This window comes from Pelecanus crispus, chromosome 2 (assembly GCF_030463565.1).
Source record: "Pelecanus crispus isolate bPelCri1 chromosome 2, bPelCri1.pri, whole genome shotgun sequence".
NCBI lineage: Eukaryota > Metazoa > Chordata > Aves > Pelecaniformes > Pelecanidae > Pelecanus > Pelecanus crispus.
Genome location: NC_134644.1, coordinates 162,430,111 through 162,450,841, shown reverse-complemented (window position 1 = coordinate 162,450,841; position 20,731 = coordinate 162,430,111). Strand labels below are relative to the sequence as shown.

Sequence of the window (20,731 nt, the reverse complement as noted above, 5' to 3'; positions counted from 1 at the left end):
GGCCCCATTTGAATTTGTTCTTCTTCCGGGTCACTTGATAGAGAGGGCTTACGATCTGGCTGTAATTTGGAATATGCATTCTCCAAAACCCCACAACGCCTAAGAAAGCTTGTGTTTCCTTTTTGCTAGTTGGTGGGGACATAGCTGTTATTTTGTTGATCACATCCATTGGGATCTGACGACGTCCATCTTGCCATTTTATTCCTAAAAACTGGATCTCCTGTGCAGGCCCCTTGACCTTACTCTGTTTTATGGCAAAACCAGCCTTCAGAAGGATTTGGACTATTTTCTTTCCCTTCTCAAAAACGTCTTCTGCTGTGTTGCCCCACACAATGATGTCATCAATGTACTGCAGATGTTCTGGAGCTTCACCCTGTTCCAGTGCTGTCTGGATCAGTCCATGGCAAATGGTGGGGCTGTGCTTCCACCCCTGGGGCAGTCGGTTCCAGGTGTACTGAACACCCCTCCAGGTAAAAGCAAACTGGGGTCTGCACTCTGCTGCCAAAGGGATGGAGAAAAATGCATTAGCAATATCAATTGTGGCATACCACTTAGCTGCCTTTGACTCCAGTTCATATTGAAGTTCTAGCATGTCTGGCACGGCAGCACTCAGCGGCGGTGTAACTTCGTTCAGGCCACGATAGTCCACTGTTAGTCTCCACTCCCCATTAGACTTTCGCACTGGCCATATGGGACTGTTAAAGGGTGAGCGAGTCTTGCTGATCACTCCCTGGCTCTCCAGTCGACGAATCAGGTTATGGATGGGAATCAGGGAGTCTCGGTTGGTGCGATATTGCCGCCTGTGCACAGTTGTGGTAGCAATCGGCACCTGTTGTTCCTCAACCTTCAGCAACCCTACAATCGAAGGGTCCTCTGAGAGACCAGGCAAGGTGGACAACTGTTTAATTTCCTCTGTCTCCAAAGCAGCTATGCCAAAAGCCCACCGGTACCCTTTTGGGTCCTTGAAATACCCTCTCCTGAGGTAGTCTATGCCAAGGATGCACGGAGCGTCTGGGCCAGTTACAATGGGGTGCTTTTGCCACTCATTCCCAGTTAGGCTCACTTCAGCTTCCAGTACAGTTAGCTGTTGGGATCCCCCTGTCACTCCAGAAATACAAATGGGTTCTGCCCCTCTATAGTTTGATGGCATTAGCGTGCACTGTGCACCAGTGTCCACTAGAGCCTTATACTCCTGTGGGTCTGACGTTCCAGGCCATCGAATCCACACAGTCCAGTAAACCCGGTTGTCCCTTTCCTCCACCTGGCTGGAGGCAGGGCCCCTCTAACACTGGTCACAGTATTCGCTGTTCACTTCCTGTAAATGTGAATCAAAAGTCCCCTGATCAAGGTCGGAAGTAAAATTAGCCCTCTTACTCTGTCTCGGGAACTGCTCACTGGAAACTGGAGCTGCAATTTTCCTGGGAGAACCGCCTTTCCTAATAGTTTTTCCTTGCAACTCACGCACCCGTGCCTCTAAGGTTGAGGTGGGTTTTCCATCCCACTTTCTCATGTCCTCTCCATAATCATGCAGGTAAAACCACAGGGTGCCCCGTGGTGTGTATCCTCTATATCCTCTCTCTTGAGCATAGGGACGTTGACTCCTAATGGTTGAGACACTGGTCCGTGCAGGTGGGGAGTAGGACAGATCCTCTCTGAGTTGTTGGAACTCTTGGCATATTTTTTCAGACAGTTTTTCCACAGCCGAGACACAGGCCCGTAGGGAGGAAGAGAGCTTTTCTTCGTAGTCCCGGAGTTGTCTAGCCACTTCATCCACCGTTGGTGCCTCGTCGTCTTTCCAGGCTAGTATTGCCAACGAGTTGGAATACGATGCTGGTGTGCTCCGTACCACCTTCCGCCATATGGATTGTGTGCACCTGACTTCATCTGGGTCTTTGGTTAACTGTTCATCATTCAGGTCACTGTAAATCACCTCCAGCACGCCTAATTCCCTCAGGTACTGGATACCCTTCTCTACGGTGGTCCATTTGCTTGGGCGGTATAAAACATCCTCCTTGAAGGGATACCTTTCCTTCACGCTTGACAGAAGTCGCCTCCAGAGGCTGAGCAGTTTTGCCCCTTTTCCAATTGCTTTGTCAATGCCCCCTTCCCTGGAAAGGGATCCCAGCTGCTTGGCTTCCCTACCCTCTAAATCCAGGCTACTGGCCCCGTTATCCCAGCATCGGAGCAGCCAGGTGATGATGTGCTCGCCTGGATGACGACCGAAATCTTTTCGCATATCTCGCAGCTCACTCAGGGATAGGGATCGGGTGGTCACCATCTCATTTATGGGTTCTTCCTCCTCTGGTTCTCGTGATGGCCCTGGTTCATCTTCATCCCTTACTAAACGAACTGATTTCCTCGTGTATTTTTTCTTCTGTATAGGGGCAACTGATACCGGCGCAGGTTGGTTCTCTGGTTTAGCCGCAGTGCCTGCCACTGGGGTTGGAGTGGCTGCAGTACCTGTGGTGGGTGTTGGAGTAGCCGCAGTGCCTGTGGTGGGTGTTGGAGTAGCTGCAGTGCTTGTGGCTGTGGTTGGAGTAGCCACAGTGCTCATGGCTGTGGTTGGAGTAGCCACAGTGCCTGTTGTTTTGTCATCAGATCCAGAGACCCTCTCTTTCCCTTGAGGGTACTGAATAGTGTTGAACAGGGCTCTATAAGCATGGGCCAGTCCCCAGCATGTTGCAATGAGTTGTGTCTCTTTGGAGTTGCCAGGGTGAGAACATACTTCTTCCAAATACTTTACTAGTTCTTCAGGATTCTGCACTTGTTCAGGGGTGAAGTTCCAAAACACTGGAGGTCCCCACTGCCCTAGGTACTTGTGCATACGATCCCACACACCCTGCCACTCATAACTCTCCAGCCTTGGGGCAGATCTCTGGATGATATTCTTAAATTGCTTACTAACCTTTGTCAAAACCAAAACAATATTCCCAAGAAGTATCAATAGAAGTATCTTAACTGCCCAGGGATGTTCAAAATACTGAAAACTTTCTGTAATGAGGGAGGAAGCATTATAGAATAAGGTAATGAAGGTGCCATTCTGTAGTTCCTCCACAACAGACGTCTCCGAGGGAAAGGTATAATTGCTAACTCTCTCCATGAGGTGGTACCCGAAGTACAGTAATGACTTGTGTATAAAACCCAGATACAAAACCATGCTCAAGGTCAGGATTTTGATAAGGAACCTCCCAATCAAAACATCCTTAATCACTACAGAGCATAGCGCAATGCACAGACCAACACCAAGCTTTAACATGCACAGCCAAGAAAAGAACATGGTACAGATCAGATGAACTAATATCATGACCGGCAACTGTTAACAGACTCCTTAATACACTCTAGTTAATCTGTTCTTATCTCAAACCCTTCGTGCCCCACGTTGGGCGCCAAAAAGGACTGTTGTGGTTTAGTCCCAGCCAGCAACTCAGTACCACGCAGCCGCTCGCTCACTCCCCCTACCCTGATGGGATGGGGGAGAGAATCGGAGGAGTAAGAGTGAGAAACACTCCTGGGTTGAGATAAGAACAGTTTAATAATTAAAATAAAATAAAGTAAAATAATAATAACAACAATATAATAATAATAATAGTAATAATAATATACAAAGCAAGTGATGCACAATGCAATTGCTCACCACCCGACAACCGATACCCAGACAGTTCCGGAGCAGCGGTCGCTGCTCCCCGGCCAACCCCCCCCAGTTTATATACTGAGCATGACGTCATATGGTATGGAATAGCCCTTTGGTCAGTTTGGATCAACTATTCTGGCTGTGCCCCCTCCCAGTTTCTTGTGCGCCTGGCAGAGCATGTTGAAGCTGAAAAAGTCCTTGACTAGCATAAGCAGTACTCAGCAACAACTAAAAACATCAGCATGTTGTCAACATTCTTCTCCTACTAAATCCAAAACACAGCACTATGCCTGCTGCTAGGAAGAAAATTAACTCTATCCCAGCCGAAACCAGGACAACGTGAGATCAGAATGTTTTAGTAGCGTATACTTTGGGGCTTGGCTTGCACAGTATATGTGAGCTGATGCTCCCGACTGCATGAGGCCTGGTCAGGTTTAGTCTGTCAGTTGGTGAGAGCAGATAACTTGATAAACTCACTGCACTCCTGATTAATGGAGATCCATGAATAGTTAGTTATTATGCTAAACCCTTGAGACTATCCTACCAGTATTACTCCCGGTAGAGCTGGGAGATAGGTTTGCATTGGTAAAATAGGGGCAGAAATCCACCAGCAAAAGAAAAGCAGAGAGGCTGGGGGAATTAGTAATTGCATTCCCTCTCTGTTGTCTGCCTTCCATTATCTCCTCCTTCCGTGATGTTTGAGGAGCCTTATTGAAAAGATGTGTAGGTCTGTATAGCTGACTCCCTAGTCGTAGACAAATGGAAGTCTGTGGCCATCGTGTTCACTGAATTCCCCCACTTCCAGTGGGGGAACGTGCTGCAGAAAGAAGTGGCTTTGTTGGGTTTTTCAGGAGTAGTTACTAACTACAGAAGTTGCTCCTAATCATCTTTATTCTAAGGAAACAACCTCCAAGTTTTCACCAACGGAGAGATATACCTTACGCAAGTCATGGGACGTCGGACAGCTTTGTAGAGACTTGTGCAATGTCCTTAGATCTGTGGTAGGATGGACTTTTCAGAAGATAGCATTCAGCGTGTGCCCTCAAATGAAGAAATACAAGATGAGGGGTTTCCAGCACTGATCTAGAGTTTAATTTAATCGCTGTTTTAACGCGAGGGGGAGAGATGGACTATTCAGGAAAGTTAACAAACCTCTTTTGCCTTTCAGACAGTTTAAATCGTGTTTTAAGAAATGATGCAATTGACAGTGACGAGGAATCGCCATCAATCTTTGAAGATAAGCCAATGGATGAAATGCTTGGTAGAGAAAAGGAAAAATTCCTCAATTTCAGCAGGTGAATGTTTGTCCCCTTTCTGTTTACCTTTTTAAGATGGCTGGGTCTATAAATGGTTTTGGTGTGAGGGGTGGTAGATGAAGGAGTAAAATGTGTAGCGGGGGTGATCAATATTTGCAAGAAGTAAGCAGGAAGATCCAGCTGGGTACTAATATTCTAATGGCGTACACTGCCATAACCCATCAAACTGAACGGCCCAGCCCTCGTTTCCTCAGTCAAAGTGATCCGCAGAGTATTAGAATGTGTTGATTTAATCCATGGTATTCCTGGAAAGACTCAAGACCAAACGCATGTGCTGTCTCTCCTTTTAATGATAAAACCTGTATGGATTTGTGTAGCCATCTTTTGCCCTTGTGCCTTCCAAGATTGTTTTAACTAGTAGCAAATTATGCAGCAGAAACAAAATTGAGACATGGTTTGTTCAGACGCTGTGAGAAAAACAATGTCTGCATTTTGTACCTTTAACCTATGAAATTTATGTTAATCTTTTGACATGTTAATGTGGAAGTTGTACAAGCCAACAGTTGAAAAACCAGATTGTTGTCATTACTGTTGGGTCAGTTATTTTTCTCAATTTCTATTGCTGTCCTGTCCAGAAAATGTTCTGACCTGCTGAGCTTGGTTAGGTCTCTAGGATCTTTGTCTTCAGCCAGCAAAGGGAGTGGTGGAAAAACCAAATGCTTTTCGCAAATGTGTTTCATGCTAGTAAAGCAAGATTACTAGGTCATTAAAACACAACTCAAAGATGAAACGACTGGAATGACTGAACAAAGTAAACATGAATCTTACATGTATTTAGTGTACTGCTGTAATTTAACCAATCCAATTGTGTACTTCTTCAGATACAGCTACTGTGTTTCACTGCCCATGTTAATTGAAATGTTGTTCTGCTCCTTCCTTCCCACTGTCTCCAGTAACTATGGTTGAATTTCAGCAAAACTTGGCAGATGTAGAGATCTCACAGTGACTTAAACTCAAGACCTACTGAAAATTGGTGTGTACGGGTGGTGAAGAGATCGAGGCTGGTGTGTGCTGAGAGAGAGAGAGTTGTTACTCTCCCGCATCAGGTTACTGACCAGTTGTCGTGTGTGTATTTAGCTGGACAGTCTCCCCGTGTGATTTAAGAGCTGTTACTTAACCCAGCCAAACAAATAGCAGACATGCTGGGGATTGGCAGGATTTCTTTGGGCAGGTGTGGTACAAGTTTGTAAGAAAATGGTCTTTGCTGGTCTTCCTGGTCACAGACCAGCTCATTATTTACTGGAATATGGAGAGTATTTACAAAAAAAAAAAAAAAAAAAAAAAAAGTACAGGAAAAAACCTTTAACGTCTGTGTGCCTATTTATCACTTCATTTTTAAACTTATTTTCTTCTTATTTTTCTAGAAATGCTTACTACCAGCCAACAGCTTGCAGACCACGGTTCTTACTAGTTGGAGAGCCAGGATGTGGGCAAGCTGCTTATTTGGCACCTGCAGTAATACATGCCTTGGAAAAGTTTCCAGTTTATACACTAAGCCTATCTGTTTTGTTTGTGAGCGTCACATCACCAGAAGAAACATGCGTACAGGTATCTTTCTTTCCTCTTTAATCTCGTAGGATTCATGAACTGTACATAAGCTAGTGAAGTAAGCAAAATTTGTTGTTAACGGAGGTGGCCTGGTTTGAATGTGCTGTTCTGTTTACTTCTGTCTGAAAATCCACTTTTCTTCTCGATCGAATGATACCGAACTAAGGGTGTTGTACGTGGCCGTATTTTCCATTCCAAATTCAACAGTGAGGATGTTGCTACCAGCTCGGGAAGCTGGGAGGTGCTGCTAATAAAGCCCTCTTTATGGCAAGAAATCCTGCCCATCTTGGTGGGATCCAGAAAACGGTTTTCATTGCTCCTTAAGGCTCTGTGCTCCCAGTAGATGGCTCTGCATCAGCCTGACTGTGCGTCACGCACTTTTGTAGCTGCCTCTTTTATTATATTTGTGAGGCAGTCAAGGTTTTGGGGAAAGGAAGTGTTTCTTTTTTTACATGTACATATACAGCTTCTACTGCTGTATAATGCTTTATGTAAAAGCATTAAAATTCCTGGAACGCTTACATTTGTACACTGGTGTGTTTTTCTGAACTGGGAAAATTAAATATAAGCAGACTTAGTGCTGTCTTCCTTTTCACTTTTAGGCAGGAAATCCATTTTGTTGTTTGGCATCACTGTATTAAAATATTTTGACCTTTAGTAGCAGCGTTTGAGAGCTGTACAAGTAAGGACGGACACATGAAATGCGTGGGTACTCAATTGTCACGTAAGAGGAACAATTCCTTTTTTGTTACGTGATGGTTGCATCTGCAGTCAAATAACTACCACGTCTAGTCGCTGCCCGCATATACCACGTGCGCTTCCCATCTTGTGACAGGAACTCCCTGAATATTGATAATCTGAAAGGGGTGCATGGAGAAATTTGTCAGGTGAAAGGACTGTTGCCACTTCCTTCATGCGGTAGATGCGTGTCCTCCTCTGTGATTGAGGTACCATCTGTAGGCAATGGCTTGTGGTCTTCCAAAGCACGCAATCTGGTCTGATGGATCCTTTGGTAATGAGAGGCTGTGAGTGATTTAGCTCTTCAGGCAGGCTGAAGACTGGTCACCTCTTATAAATGTGCTTGAAATTATGAATTGCGAGCAGGCTTCTTTTACAGTGTCAGCCCTCATCTTTTCACATAGGTCTTTGTTTGTTCAGCCTGTGCTCCAGACTGACTTGGATATGTGCCCGCTCTGAATTGAAAATGGTGTAGTGGCAGTCGTGTCGCGATTTACCCAGGCTGATGCCTCTTGCTGAAGGGTTAGTCTTGTTTTTTCAGGCACGCCACCACACCAGCGGAGCTGTGAGGCTCTTCAGGAGTTTTCTTACACCTAAGTAGTTTTGAAATCAGGCAGAGATTCAGGTCTGTTTCTGTCTGCAGAGCAATGTCTATAGTTGTGTCAGAGTGAAAATTTTACCTTGGTAAGGAGTTTTTCTGTTGTTGGTTTGTTTTTGACGTTTTGGCTTTGCGTACTCCTATTTCGTAAGATAGTTTGACTGATACGTAGTTAGTTATTAGCCTGTTCTACATGGTTTAGTTTTCTTATCCAAGCTTTCATTTTACCAGTTGATGCAAGAAGCTCAAAGAACAGCACCAAGTATAATTTATATCCCACATATCCATTTGTGGTGGGAGACTGTTGGAGCTACACTGAAAGCTACTTTTACAACACTGCTGCAGAACATTCCAACATTTGCTCCAGTTTTGCTGCTTGCAACATCTGATGTGTGTTACGCAGATCTCCCGGAAGAGGTACTTCTGTCCATACTTTTCTTACGTGTTTTTTTTTTTTTAATTTCTTGTTAATTTAGAAATCCTTGAAACATTGGAGTACTGTGCACTCTTAAGCAAATTCATCCTGTTAGTACTCAGGCACCCTGGCCAGGTCTCTTAAAGTTTGCTTAGACAAAACAATGCTGAAACCATTTGTCTACAGTGTTTTCTGAGTAAAGAGGTTGGCTTGGACACAACTTTTTCCCCCTTCTCACACGCTCATGCTTATTAGACAGATGTATAAATTTACTTCAGACAGTAATTCCAGGGACTTCAAGATGGTTAGGTATGTACTTAGTCAAGAATCTACAGTGCTTGAAATGTAAATGGGAAAAACATTTTTACTGACAAGTGAAAGGTATTTTTACTGAAAAAGTATGACGGTCACGCTGTTAATGATGGAATGTAATTTCACATTTAAATTCTTTAATAAAAGTTCCAATTTCTTCCTGTAGGTGAAAGCTTTACAAATTAGAAAGCTAAGTTGCAACTTCTGTTAAGTAACTTGGAAATCAGTTTTTAGTTGTATTTAACACAATTCAGTAAGAGTACAGGCTTATCATCTTTCTAGGCATCTGAGAGTGTGCATTAAAGGAAGGTGTTCAAAATGTGAATATGCTGCTGTGATTATTTTGTCTCAGCTACAGGGCGGGGCGGGGTTGGGAGCTGCTACCTAGATGTGTTTGTCATCAAATGCTTTGAAAGGGCTTAACTTTCTACAGAAGTTTTTGTGCTGTTAATAAATTCCTTCTAAAATAAGTGTGGAAATTCTTTCCATACCTTTTGGTAGTAGGGATTGAAGAATGGAGTAAAACTTGGAAGTGTGCAACTTCAGACACCTCACTTAAATTAATTTAAAAAAAAAACCAAACCCAAACCCACCTTACCAAAAAGCCCACACTTGTCTCCTGAACCCTGCCTGTTCCCTCTATAGCTGCCATAAAGATTCAAAGTGAAGGACAGCAAGGCAGGTAAATACAAAACAAGCAGTCTTTGGGGGTGGTGAATGTCACCACTTTATCAGTGTATCATATGGTCCCTTCATTGAGCTTTAACTCTAGAGGCGTTCCTTAGAGAAGATATTTGAATTTGCCATGCTAACCCATGAAAATCCAGCCTTTTAAGGCCAAGAAGATAACTTTTCACAGTTTGTCTTATCCAGGTGATTGTTCAGTTTCATTTAGAAAGGTACTCGTCTTTTTGGAATAGAATAAGGATTTGTGTGGCCTTAGAGCTGAAATCTCTTTTCTCCTCATGCTTTAGATAAAACAATTGTTTATTAAGAGTTATGAAGAAGTTTTCAAGATCCAGTTGCCTAATAATGAAGAAAGAAGAACGTTTTTTGAGGACTTGATTATGAATCAAGCTGCTAAACCTCCTGCATCAAAAAACACCACGGGTGAGGATATTCTACGTATAAAACGTTGCTAACTGTCAAGATAGTAGTTATACAGTATTTGCTTTGGTGGTAATTTCCTATCAATAATTTTTCATATACTTGTATTTGAGTACCATCAATTGACTAAAATTTTCTGAATAATTGAAGCTTGGCGGACGTTGGAAGTGCTGCCTGTAGCACCGCCGCCTAAGCCTCGACAGCTGACAGAGGAAGAAATGAGACAGCTGGAGGAGCAGGAGGAGGATACGTTGCGTGAACTTAGGATTTTCTTAAGGGATGTGACTGACAGACTTGCTGTTGACAGACGTTTCAGAGCATTTACAAAGCCTGTTGACCCAGAGGAGGTAAATTAGTGTTGATCTGTAATACCATTGTACCTGTGTGTATTCATAATTTTTCCGCGTTTGTATTTCTCAGTGTTTGCGTGCTGTTTGTAGGAAGGTTTGTCTTTTGGTTGCAGGACCGTACTATTCTGATTTTTCAAGAAGCAGGAAGTGAATTTTGCTTTTACTTTTGCTGACTCCTTAAAGCTCTCAAATGTCTGCTATTTGAGTATTTGCTGAAGGCGCCAGGTTCCTTCTGAAACGTCTTTAGAACTTTAGAATATTTCAGTTGGAAGGGACCTACAACGGTCATCTAGTCCAACTGCCAGTTAGACCAAATGCCAAGACATTTTGCTCATGAAAAGGCTTTGGTGTGTCAGCATGTTGCAGCACTGGAAAGCAGAGAGGTGTCTGTCTTTATAATTATCAACAGTATCTATAAGACTGTTTTAATAAAGCCTAAGGCTCTTTAATTGACTGTCAATAGTTTCTGTGAGAACAGGAATAGAAGCAGCAGTTTTTAAAATAAATTTTAAGATTCTGTTCTCTGTTTTGTCTGGGGCTTCTCAGTATAACATCAACCATAAGGGCTGTGTGGTTTCTTCGTCCTCCCATACACTTCTTAGGTCTCTTGTCCTCATCTAAACTAGTCACTAGGCTCCTTTCGGGGTCTGAGTAAAGAAATCAGCACCTCTGGGTCCAGTTGTCTCATTCTAAAGTAGATGCGTAGGACAGGTGCTTCAAAGGTGCAGCTCCTGCAGCCTTTTTCTTGCCGCCAACAGCAAAGAGACTCTCGGGTGGCTTTACGGAGAAAGGTTTCTTTGCTGTGATTTTCTGAAGCGACGTGAAATGAATCCCACTCTGGGTGTCGTTTCCCTTCTCTGCCCCACACATGCTTCTGACCTGCCTGCTTCGTTTTTCCCTCTTCTGGCCTGTCTCTTCAAAGCCAGTTGAAACAGCCCTTCTATTTTCAAGCAACTAACTGGTTCATTTCTGCATCTTTGGACATGTCGTAAATACTTGGGGTTTTTAAGAAATCCTTTGTTTGACTTCATTAAAATAATTAGGTTTGGTCGATACTATGTTAAATCTCTGAGCACGTACGTTTCATTTGTAGGTGCCCGATTATGATGCAGTTATCAAACAGCCCATGGACCTTTCAGCAGTTCTCTCTAAAATTGACTTGCACCAGTACCTAACTGCACGAGATTTTCTAAAAGACATCGATCTAATCTGTAGCAATGCTTTAGAGTACAACCCAGATAAAGATCCTGGAGGTGAGGATGTGGTTTTATCCCTAATTTGGAGAAAATTTAAAATCTATGAATTGGTAAATGTCGCCTGTGGACAGTAGACTTGGGATTAGATCATTTTAAGCATCCACAGAGAGCATTTCTTGCCAGGTTGTAAATGCTGTAGCATTAAACTGCTTGGGCATGAAATTGTGATAGAAGTGTTGATCAGCAACGAGTGCTTTTGCTTTAATAATTAACTTTCATGCTGTTATGATGAAAATATTGAGTGAGAGAACCTTTGAGAACCTACCTATGGAAAGAGCAAAATCTTTCTCAGTAATCAAAAGAAAGGATTTCGTTGGCTGGTAGAACATACTCAGTTCCGACTGCAAAATTTCAGATCGTCTCATTAGGCACAGAGCTTGTACTTTGAGAGATACTGCCTACGCCATAGTAAGGGAAGAAATGGATGAAGAATTTGAGCAATGCTGTGAAGAAATTCAAGAATCTCGTAAGAGAAGAGGTATGGTTTTTGATGCTAAGGATTTTAAGACTTGTCTCAGTACTTGTAGCCAGCAATGCAAGACACAATTCTTTGCTACCTGTTCTTTATTGCAAGGTTGTAGCTCTTCCAAGTATGCTCCATCTTACTACCACGTAATGCCAAAGCAGAACTCTGTTCCCGAGCGTAAGAAAACGGACCCACAGTGTAACGAAAAAACGAAGATGCCAGCAGCGCCTGTGGATTCCAGTACACCCCGCTCTAATGGCAAGTTGCATTTTTTTCAGACTTTCTGGGAGAAGGTGCTAAACTCACTGGTAGCTTCTCTGTTCTTGTGACAGAACAGGTTTCTGAATACTCCCCTAGTTTTCAGTTACATGAAACAGTATTTTTCCCTTCCCTGCCCTCAAATGCTAACATCTATGCCACCTCTTCCTGTGATTTCCGACTGAAGGGGGGAAAGGGGAAAAAAATAGGGGAGCAATGATAATAGATATGTAAAGGAAAGATCATTATTTCCTCACTTTTTCCTGTGAAAAGGCCATGAAAGAACAAGGGGACCTGGGTCTCTTCCAGTTAAAGCGCATGACATGGTGTGAAGTTTCCTGGTCTCACTGGCATGACTGGGAATTTTGCCACTGACTTCACCCATATGCTTTGTGCAGTACTCCGTGAATACAAAGAATGGTGGGCTTTTCGGGAAGGCAAAAATGCGAAGTTTGTTTTAAACAAGGGGTTCACTGCATCAGAAAGCATATGAGGTGTAAGTCTTTACAGACAACTTTTTCTCCAGCAAATATTCCCTTAAAATTGTCTCTAACTCTGCCCAACGTGTGTTTAGCTTTTGACGTTTACAGCTTTGTAACAGGTTTGAAGAAGGGCTTGTCTCCAAACACTTTTCCGTTGCTCATCCCTGTTAGTTCACGTCGTAAGACAGGAAGCAACTTCACCTAAATAACCTTGCTTTGCGGTAATACTTCCTATCTAAAGTAAGACTTTTCTGCTCATAAAATCTGGAAGCTGATGGTTTTGTCAATGAGGTTCTGCAGCTGGCTTTTTAAAATGTAATAGCAAATTGACCTCATGAACTTGGAACTCTTTCTCTAGACCTATTGTAGGGAAACAGACAATGGTACTTGAGCGCCTTGTAAGTCAAGTGAGATGAGGACGGTGGATTTTGAAGGAAGAATTGTTTTGGTAGTTTTGGATTACTTCTCCTGATATCTCTTTGTAGATATGTCCAAAAGAAAACGCAGAAGGAACAAAGGGTCTTCAAGAATCGCAGCAAAGAGGAGGAATCTTCAGTTCAATAAAGAGAATAAAGTTCCGGAAGACCAAAATGAAGAAGAGAGTGATGAAGAGTCTCCGGAAAAACGTGTTTCTAACACAGATCGCCCTGAAGTCGGGTCCGCACAGGAGTCTTCTACGGAAGAAAATGAAAATGTACTTCAAGAACGACACAAAAATGGGAATGAAAATAAATCTGGGACAGAAAATGAAAGAGAGCGAGCCCTCCTTGTGGCTAAATCTGCTTCTGAAAAGAAGAGCGTCATGATTCCTGAACGTTCAGACCTAAGAAAGGAGAGTGAAATGCTGGATTGCCAAATAGCAGGAAGTTCTGAAGAGGGAGGTTCAAATGGTAAGTGAAAGATCAAGCAGGTCATGTAGTTCCTTTTTCTTCCCGAGGGGGATTACACTATTTATTAGGTTTTAGCCTTCTGTAATTCCATTCTGTTCTTACTGTTGTAGCGCTCTCAAATCAGCACGCCGTGTTCTTGCATGATGATGCTGCCCCTCTAGTTCTGCTAGCCAAACTCATGTTTTTCTGCAGCTGCTGGGTTTTTGATTCTGAAGTTTGTTTTTCGAATGGTACCTAACTGAAAAATAATCGTTGACGTTCTTCTGTTGGATGAGTGTCTTCCTCCCAGTAATGAGCAGCATAAGTTAAAAAGCTGTGCTTCAAGCAGTGTGGACCCAGAGTCACATGTGGAGTAGAAGACTTATGTCCTAATGTTTGCAATGTAAGATGTGTTTCCTAACCGAAACGGCTTTGGAGTTTCACCATACAGTGCTGTAATGGCAACGTGACTGGGTTTTTTTCCTGTTTTTACCTTGCCTTTTTCTCTAGTGCCTTTTTTTTTTGTGTGTCTGAGTTTCTAATTTTTATGGAGCAGTGACTTCTGCCAGAAGGAAAGTAAAAGCCAAGCGTTTCTCAGTGAAAAAATGCTAACGGGTCTGTCTCTCATTGCACAGAGAGACTGTATTCCAGGTAGAGGATACTTGACTTACAACTGTATTCCAGATAAAGAGAAATCCTGACTGAAGAAATTTGTGTCGTTCCAGATTCGTGGGTACACTGTACACCTCATGCGAGATCTTCTCGGGTAGAAGAGCAACAGGTGATAGGTGTCGAGACAGCAGTGGAAGTTCTCACACAACGAGTGATTGTGGATTACTATGAGCTCAAAGTAAGTCTAAATTCAGTTTTGTTAATACCGAAGTAGGACATTTCCTTGCTACCTGTACAGTTGTAAATTAAGTCAGTTGTTAAGCAATGCCAATTAAAACAATCTATGGGAAGGCTATATAGCTTGTGAAACAACTCAACCTGTAACGGACCGTGACTGTTGTGTTTCCACACCTGGTGTGGACTGCTGTTCTTGCTTTTGACGAACTAAATTTTAGGAGACTGGGTTCTCTTCCAAACTTTTAATGTAAAAGGGCTTGTTGAATTTTTTTGAATTTTTTGCCCACTGACAACCTGCTAGTACTGTTGGTTGTTAGTGTCTTAAGAGTTTTTATGATGGACTTGGGGGTTTTGGTTTGGTTTGGCTTTTGCATGTTTTCATTTATTAGGAACCTGAAAAGGGCCTTTATTTCTAGCAGTGGTGACTTTAAACCTGAAGGTAGCAGGTTGACATAAAGCTCATCATGGATAAAATACTAATTGGTACTTTTCTGAAATTCTGTCAAAATCCAGTGTTAGAATTTTGCATTGTGTGGAGTTACGGTGTTAGAAAGGTTTTCCAGTCCATCGTAGGAGAGAAGTTGCTGTCCTAGGCTACAGTTGGGAAGAGGGTTAAAAATGGGCCTAGCTGCAAGGGGTAAAATTGGGTTCCTTTGCGTGAATTGGAGAGGGTAGAACAAGGACCTGATCTTCAGGGGATATTGCAGTGAGGAAAATGAGGAGAACTGCTAGGTCGGAGTCCTGGAAGTTGGCCAACGCAGAGGAGGGCTGCTGTTTACCTGCCTTACGATGAGAAAGGGAGTATTACATGGATGTTTCCCCTGTGCGGGGAGACTGTGACCAGATGGGAATCCCCTTTGGTGAGCGAAGGGGCTTGTCGACACAATTTCTGTCACATTTTTAAGCTGTGACCTAATTCGTAGAGGTGAAACTAACTTTTTAAAGCTGGCTTCCTAAGGAAGCAGGTTTCAGGGGGGTTTGTTGTTCATGCCTGCCTGTGTATGCAGAGAAGCCACATAGGTTTTTCATAGAGTCATAGCACGTGCTCTGAAGTTATTGCCCACTGGAGAAGAGGTACGGTAGAGCCCTTCTATATGTTGCAGCTTATACATGTTTCAGCTATGAGGAGAGCTACGGTCAGGAAACGCATCTTTTAGAAAACTTGTTTCATTAACGTGGGTGCCATTGGAACTAGCGGCTCGTGCCAGAGAGCCTCTTTGGAACTCACCTGCAGTGAATAAGCGAGGTGAACCTCCAAAGCATAGCTGCTTGGTTCTGTTTGTTTGGGGTTTATTTTGTTTGTTTATTTGCTTGGGAATAGGCCTAGAACTTTATGGACATACAGAAGAGCCTGGAGTCGTCTATGTGGCAGCAATTCAAAATAGTTTCACAGGGGATGTTGACCCTACACCTCTGTCACATCCTACCTTTTCTGTTTGCAGCAGCTGAAAGCACGCTGCGTGGTCTTTGTGCGTTTTACCTGTGTGTTGTATAGAAAGAAGCTGGGGGGAATACTCAAATCTTGTGGCAGCTGATGTGAGGGAGGCAGAGTTTGATGACGGGCAGTTGTGAGGCAGTAATATTTGCGTTTGGTGTGGCTGCTCTCTTAAGCTACATCTTCACAGCCTCACACGACACGCAGATACTGAACAGCCGCTGCAGTGGAAGAAGGCGCTGCCATGAGCTTGTTGTTGCTTTCCCAGAGATTATCCCATTCACATCTTTGGTAACAGAAACGACTGTGTGAGAGACTGGTAATCTGCTACAGGCAGAGGCACTCTGCTAGTTTATCCACTCCGCAGTTGAAAGGCAGGAGCTAACTCGCCTGCTTCAGACACGCGAGCAGTGTGTTCTGCCAGCAGAGTTGTAGGCACGGTACGTGTCCAGCTAACGGGTAAAGGTGAGCACCTACGGATGCTTCCGTTTCCAGCTGGCACAGCTGTATCTAGAAGATCGGTAGCCTGGCTTCCAAAGATGCATTTTACGGTGCCCTGCATTGCAGCAAGAGTTTCTCTAATGAAATGCAACAGTGGCTTTGCGGCGGCAGCAACTCTACGACAAAGTGGATTGTGTCATTCCCTGCTGTTCTGGAAGCGGTTGCTTTGCAGTTATGTTCGTTGATGTGATAGATTGATTAGTAATGAAATATTGTCTGAAATGTAAGCCTTCCTTTTCTCTGAAGTGTGAAAAATTAACTCATTTTCTCCAGTTAAATCTTGGGAGAGATTTAATCTCTTCTCTGAAGTGTCATTCATCTTTTGTTTAACAACAGAAGAAGGTAGGATGTCACCTGTGTTGTGTTGTTATTGCTTAGCTTCTGAAAACATGACGAGCCCATTCAAAAGATCTTGCGCTCTTCTAACCTTGTAGTTTCCATTTTTTCCTTCAGCAACTGTTGCATTTTGTCACTGTGGTAACTAAGAACTTCAATATATTTCACTTGGAAAAACTGTATGGTGTTCTTAGTCAGTGCATTTACCAACATCGGGAAGATTACGACAAAACTGAATTAGTGAAGGTAAGTTTTTGGTTTTTTGTCTTACAGCACTTCCTATCACTGTTATGCTCGTGTGTGTTATGCATGCGTATGTCCGCGCTCTGGACGTCACGCTTATTTAGCATGACTCTTTAGTGTTTAGTCGCCTGTGTTACAAGACTTTTTCATTTCAGTCTGGAAGACATTTATCCATATTGCAAAACCATTGTTGTATTTGGCATCGCTGTTGGCAGTCTCAGCAGGAAAAGGCTTGAACTTGAAGACAATGGGTCCACCCACGCAGCCCTCTCAAAGCAGTTAACCTCAGTCTGTCAATAGTCCTTCTCCAGAACCTTTTTAGGGGCGGGGGGCTGTGAAAGGAGGGTGCTTTTCTCAGTCCGGCACTTCCTCTTTCTGCCCTTACAGGCAGTCAGGCGTGGTAATGGTGCGTCTAGTAGCCATTCCATTCTTGCAAAGAAATTCAGTATGAGATGTAACAAGAGGTTGAGACTTTTCTCTAGTGCCCCCATAATCTCTTTTGAACTAGCATGGCTCAAGCATCTTCAATTTGACCTACGGGGAGATTTCTGCCTATGGCAGTTTAATGCTAATGAGTCGGATTCTCTGATCTGTTCCTGTAAGAGAGGATTTCCGAGTTGTCGGAACTGGGCAGGAATCTTGCAGAGGCACCCGGGGTCCCGGTCGGGCATTCCCAGCATTGAGCCCATTTAGACAGGCTGGCCATTCTGTCTTCAGAGTCAAGATCCTCGAATCCATTTGTCTTTGAGATGCTTGGGCCTGAGAACAGCGAAAATTCTTTATGCCTCTCAGTCTGGCCTTAAAAAAGAGGAAGCCTCTTCTCTTTGGCCCTGGCCGTCTCGATCGCTTCTTCCACACCTGATAAAGAGTTAGAACGGACGCTCCATTCTGACTGTGCAACAGTGAGGATTATTGGGATTCAGGGAGGCCATTCCTGAAAACTGCACCCTTCTCCCCCCTAGTATAGTGCTGTGTTTTAGCATGAGAATGACTTTATTTATGTTACCTCAGGGCTTGTGAGCTTTTGTGACTTCACTGTGAATGCTTAAATGGAAACGGACTTGATTTCTACTTGTTTCTACTTCTACCTTTAGCTTTAACAAAAAAACATCTCCTATGAGAGTGACTGTGCAAGTCCGTCAGGAGCAAGCTCTGCTGTATGGAGAGGGAGGCTTTAACAAGTAGTTACTCAGAGCGCAGGAAATAACATTTCCAGCTCTCAGTTGTGGCTTTTCAGGAGCTGTCTCCTCTTTCTAATTGTTGAAACCACCGTTGATACAGACCCGTAGTCTCTTGACACAGATCTATACGGTCTCTCTAGGCTACTCTCTCTTTTGGATGCGTGAGGATGCGTTTGAAGCTAGTGGGTATAGAAAAACATTGTGATGGTGGTAGCACATGTATTTGCCAAATATTACTAACGATTGTATGTATGTACAGGTTCTTTATTCTTTTTATGAAGAAATAAACAGGGTTCTTGAGCCTTTATTCACGCTGACTGCTAGTTTGTCTTTTTGTCTTACTAGGAAATGAAGAAAGAAATCACAGCCTTCAGTTATGCTCAGTGATACTTGATTTCAGCGTCTTGACTTCTACTCTGTAATGTTTTCATGGCATGCTGTTGTTTAGTAAAGATTACTTCTACATATATATATTTATACATATTTGAAACAGATCTTAAAATTTATGAAGAAAGCTCAAATAACGTCCTTTAACTGCTTTTGATATTTTCATCCTATGAATATATTTTTGGTATATGAAAAGTAAACCCTTTAGAAACCTCTTAATGCAGTTCAGAGGTAATTTTTTTCTAATTACCTGATAGCACCTCAGGTGGCTTTTGTAGAAGTAACAACCTCGAGAAAGTATGTGGGAGAAACACTCTTTCCACAAACATAAGAACTTCAGCTATGGCATATTTTTGCCTGTCAAAAAACCCTAACTTGAAACAAAGCAAGGTTTACTACTGTAACTTTCCAAGGCAAAGTTGAGTCTTGCTTGTAATAATGACAATCTTGTTGATACTGGAGAATTGCATTTTAATATAAATTGTTAGTTGCGGGTCAGGGGGCTTGTAGTTGAATTAAATTGTACATAGTTTCCTAGTTACCTGGAGAGAAATATATGTGTTTATTACAAAAAAGTGAATATATTTTTGGTGATATTGATACAAAAACTCGCAGATACTATTCTTCAAAGTCCGAAGCTCTCCTCAAGAGGAAACGGAGTCTTCAGAAAGTTCCCAAAATAAAACTCAATAGCAACAAAGTTACTATTAAGCAGGCATTCTTTATTACAGCGCTGGGCAGCACTGGGGATCGTTCCACCATGAGTGCTCCAACAATTTGGCAAACTTCCAGAGATTTTATACTATCAAGTTATCCATATTCATATGATTTCTGGGAATTCATCTACAAAAACATGAGATTTCTTGGAACTCATTAACATATGCAAATGTCTAATCCGCAGGCGTAGTCATCCTCTTTGGTGGTCTTCAGGGGTCCTCTGGTGGTCTCCAATAGTCTTCTTCACTTGTCCGCTAGTTGAACTTTTGGGCTTCCTTTGTCCATTTATGGTCATTCGAATTAGCTCATCAGTCCTTTGGCCTTGGAATGCTAGGAGACCAGCTCCCTGAGTGCTTATCTCAGCACGGGGGTCCTGAGTCTATGTTATCAGTGTTTTACACAGGAAGCCTAACACGCTTGCTCAGGGTCTGTTTTAATCGTGCCAGACAAGGAGTCACATTCTTCGAAATATCTGTCTCAGCAGATAACTAAAACTATCTGAGTCAGGTATTGTCAGAGGTTTAGCCCTTTCAATATATTAAATATATCAAAGCAAAGCGATGCCCCGTTTTGAAGATGTATGCCTCTTCAAAGCAGCAACTGTCTCTCAGTTAATTTGATAGTTATTTTTAAAAAGCTGAGAATAAGATAGGCGAAGTTTAGTTTTATGAGAATAAAATTTTATATGAGTTGCAATAAAATGTGTGGCACGATACGCTGCTGTTGTGTTATGTCACCTCACATACACAGTGTCTGGTGATGCTGAATGCCCAACTGTGCAATCCCTCTGTGTGTGGTTTGTTTCTTATGTATGTTTGTTTTCTGTTTCTGTTTCTTTCTAGTGTTTGTCCAAACAGTTGTGTACTATGCAGAATTTTTTCTTTTCTCTGTATTGTTTGGATGGGTATTAATAAAAAAATGAATCATCCTTTTAGGGGGTTTTGTCTGCTCCAGTTTAGTCACAGAATCATTTTGATCATTAACCACCTTACACCTAAAACCCAGCATGCGTCTTAGGACTTTGGAATAAGAACTGCACGTGAGCAGCTTACTCCGCGCTTGGTGTATTGGTGATATGGCAAAGGCCAGGAGGAGGACGAAAAGTTGTACCGAAAATTCACATTTTAATGTGTATTAGAATGGAATACAGGACTTAACGTCCTTGATCTCCCCCTTGGCTGCTCTTACCCATTTTCGAGGGGACGGTGGGGGTGGTTTGGTGACCGCGTTGCCCAAGATGGCTGACTGAAAAACTGAACCAGAGCGGCAGTGTGGAACCAGAGGCATTCCTGGGATCGACTTTTGCTCTTCAAAGCGCTGGTCGAACTCCTTGCTGTCACTGGTCTCCACAGGACGCTGCACCTCTAGGGGTTTGGGGGCTTCTTCGTTACAGCTCTGTAAGTCTTGATCTTCCATGACCAACTGCTAACGGTTAACTCCTAACAGCTCCCACAAGCCGCATCTTTACACGCCTCTCTCAGGGAATCCAGTCGTCTGATGGTGTCTGAACCAAAACGCAAGCAGTGATGACAGAAACAGTGTGTCGAAAACGCAACATTTTTAAGTAGTACGCAGTGGGAGTTAGAAGTAAATATTGCCTACAGTACCTGGGTAGGTACCAAAGGGAGAGGTCCCCTTTCTCCAAGTTCTGTAGCTACTAAAAAAAAGGGGGCGGGGGTTGGTATTTTCCCTCAGAGCCGTCCCTTCTGTGCTCCCTCGCCGCCGGTTTGGGGCTC

At 43.0% G+C, this 20,731-nt stretch overlaps 1 protein-coding gene across 2 annotated transcripts in view; it reads left to right on the top strand.

Annotated features, from left to right (window-relative positions):
* Positions 1–18,371, top strand: part of LOC142597276 (ATPase family AAA domain-containing protein 2-like) — a 45,399-nt gene extending 27,028 nt beyond the window's left edge. The window contains exons 17-28 of one of the 2 annotated variants that reach the window (XM_075728249.1): positions 4,800–4,926; positions 6,312–6,495; positions 8,063–8,248; positions 9,533–9,668; positions 9,816–10,012; positions 11,109–11,268; positions 11,627–11,749; positions 11,846–11,995; positions 12,963–13,367; positions 14,072–14,196; positions 16,585–16,713; positions 18,237–18,371. In XM_075728249.1, coding sequence (XP_075584364.1) covers positions 4,800–4,926; positions 6,312–6,495; positions 8,063–8,248; positions 9,533–9,668; positions 9,816–10,012; positions 11,109–11,268; positions 11,627–11,749; positions 11,846–11,995; positions 12,963–13,367; positions 14,072–14,196; positions 16,585–16,713; positions 18,237–18,278 — 1,964 coding nt within the window. In that variant the 3' untranslated portion in view covers positions 18,279–18,371. The other variant, XM_075728251.1, reaches the window with a different exon arrangement.
* The last annotated feature ends 2,360 nt before the right edge of the window (positions 18,372–20,731 follow it).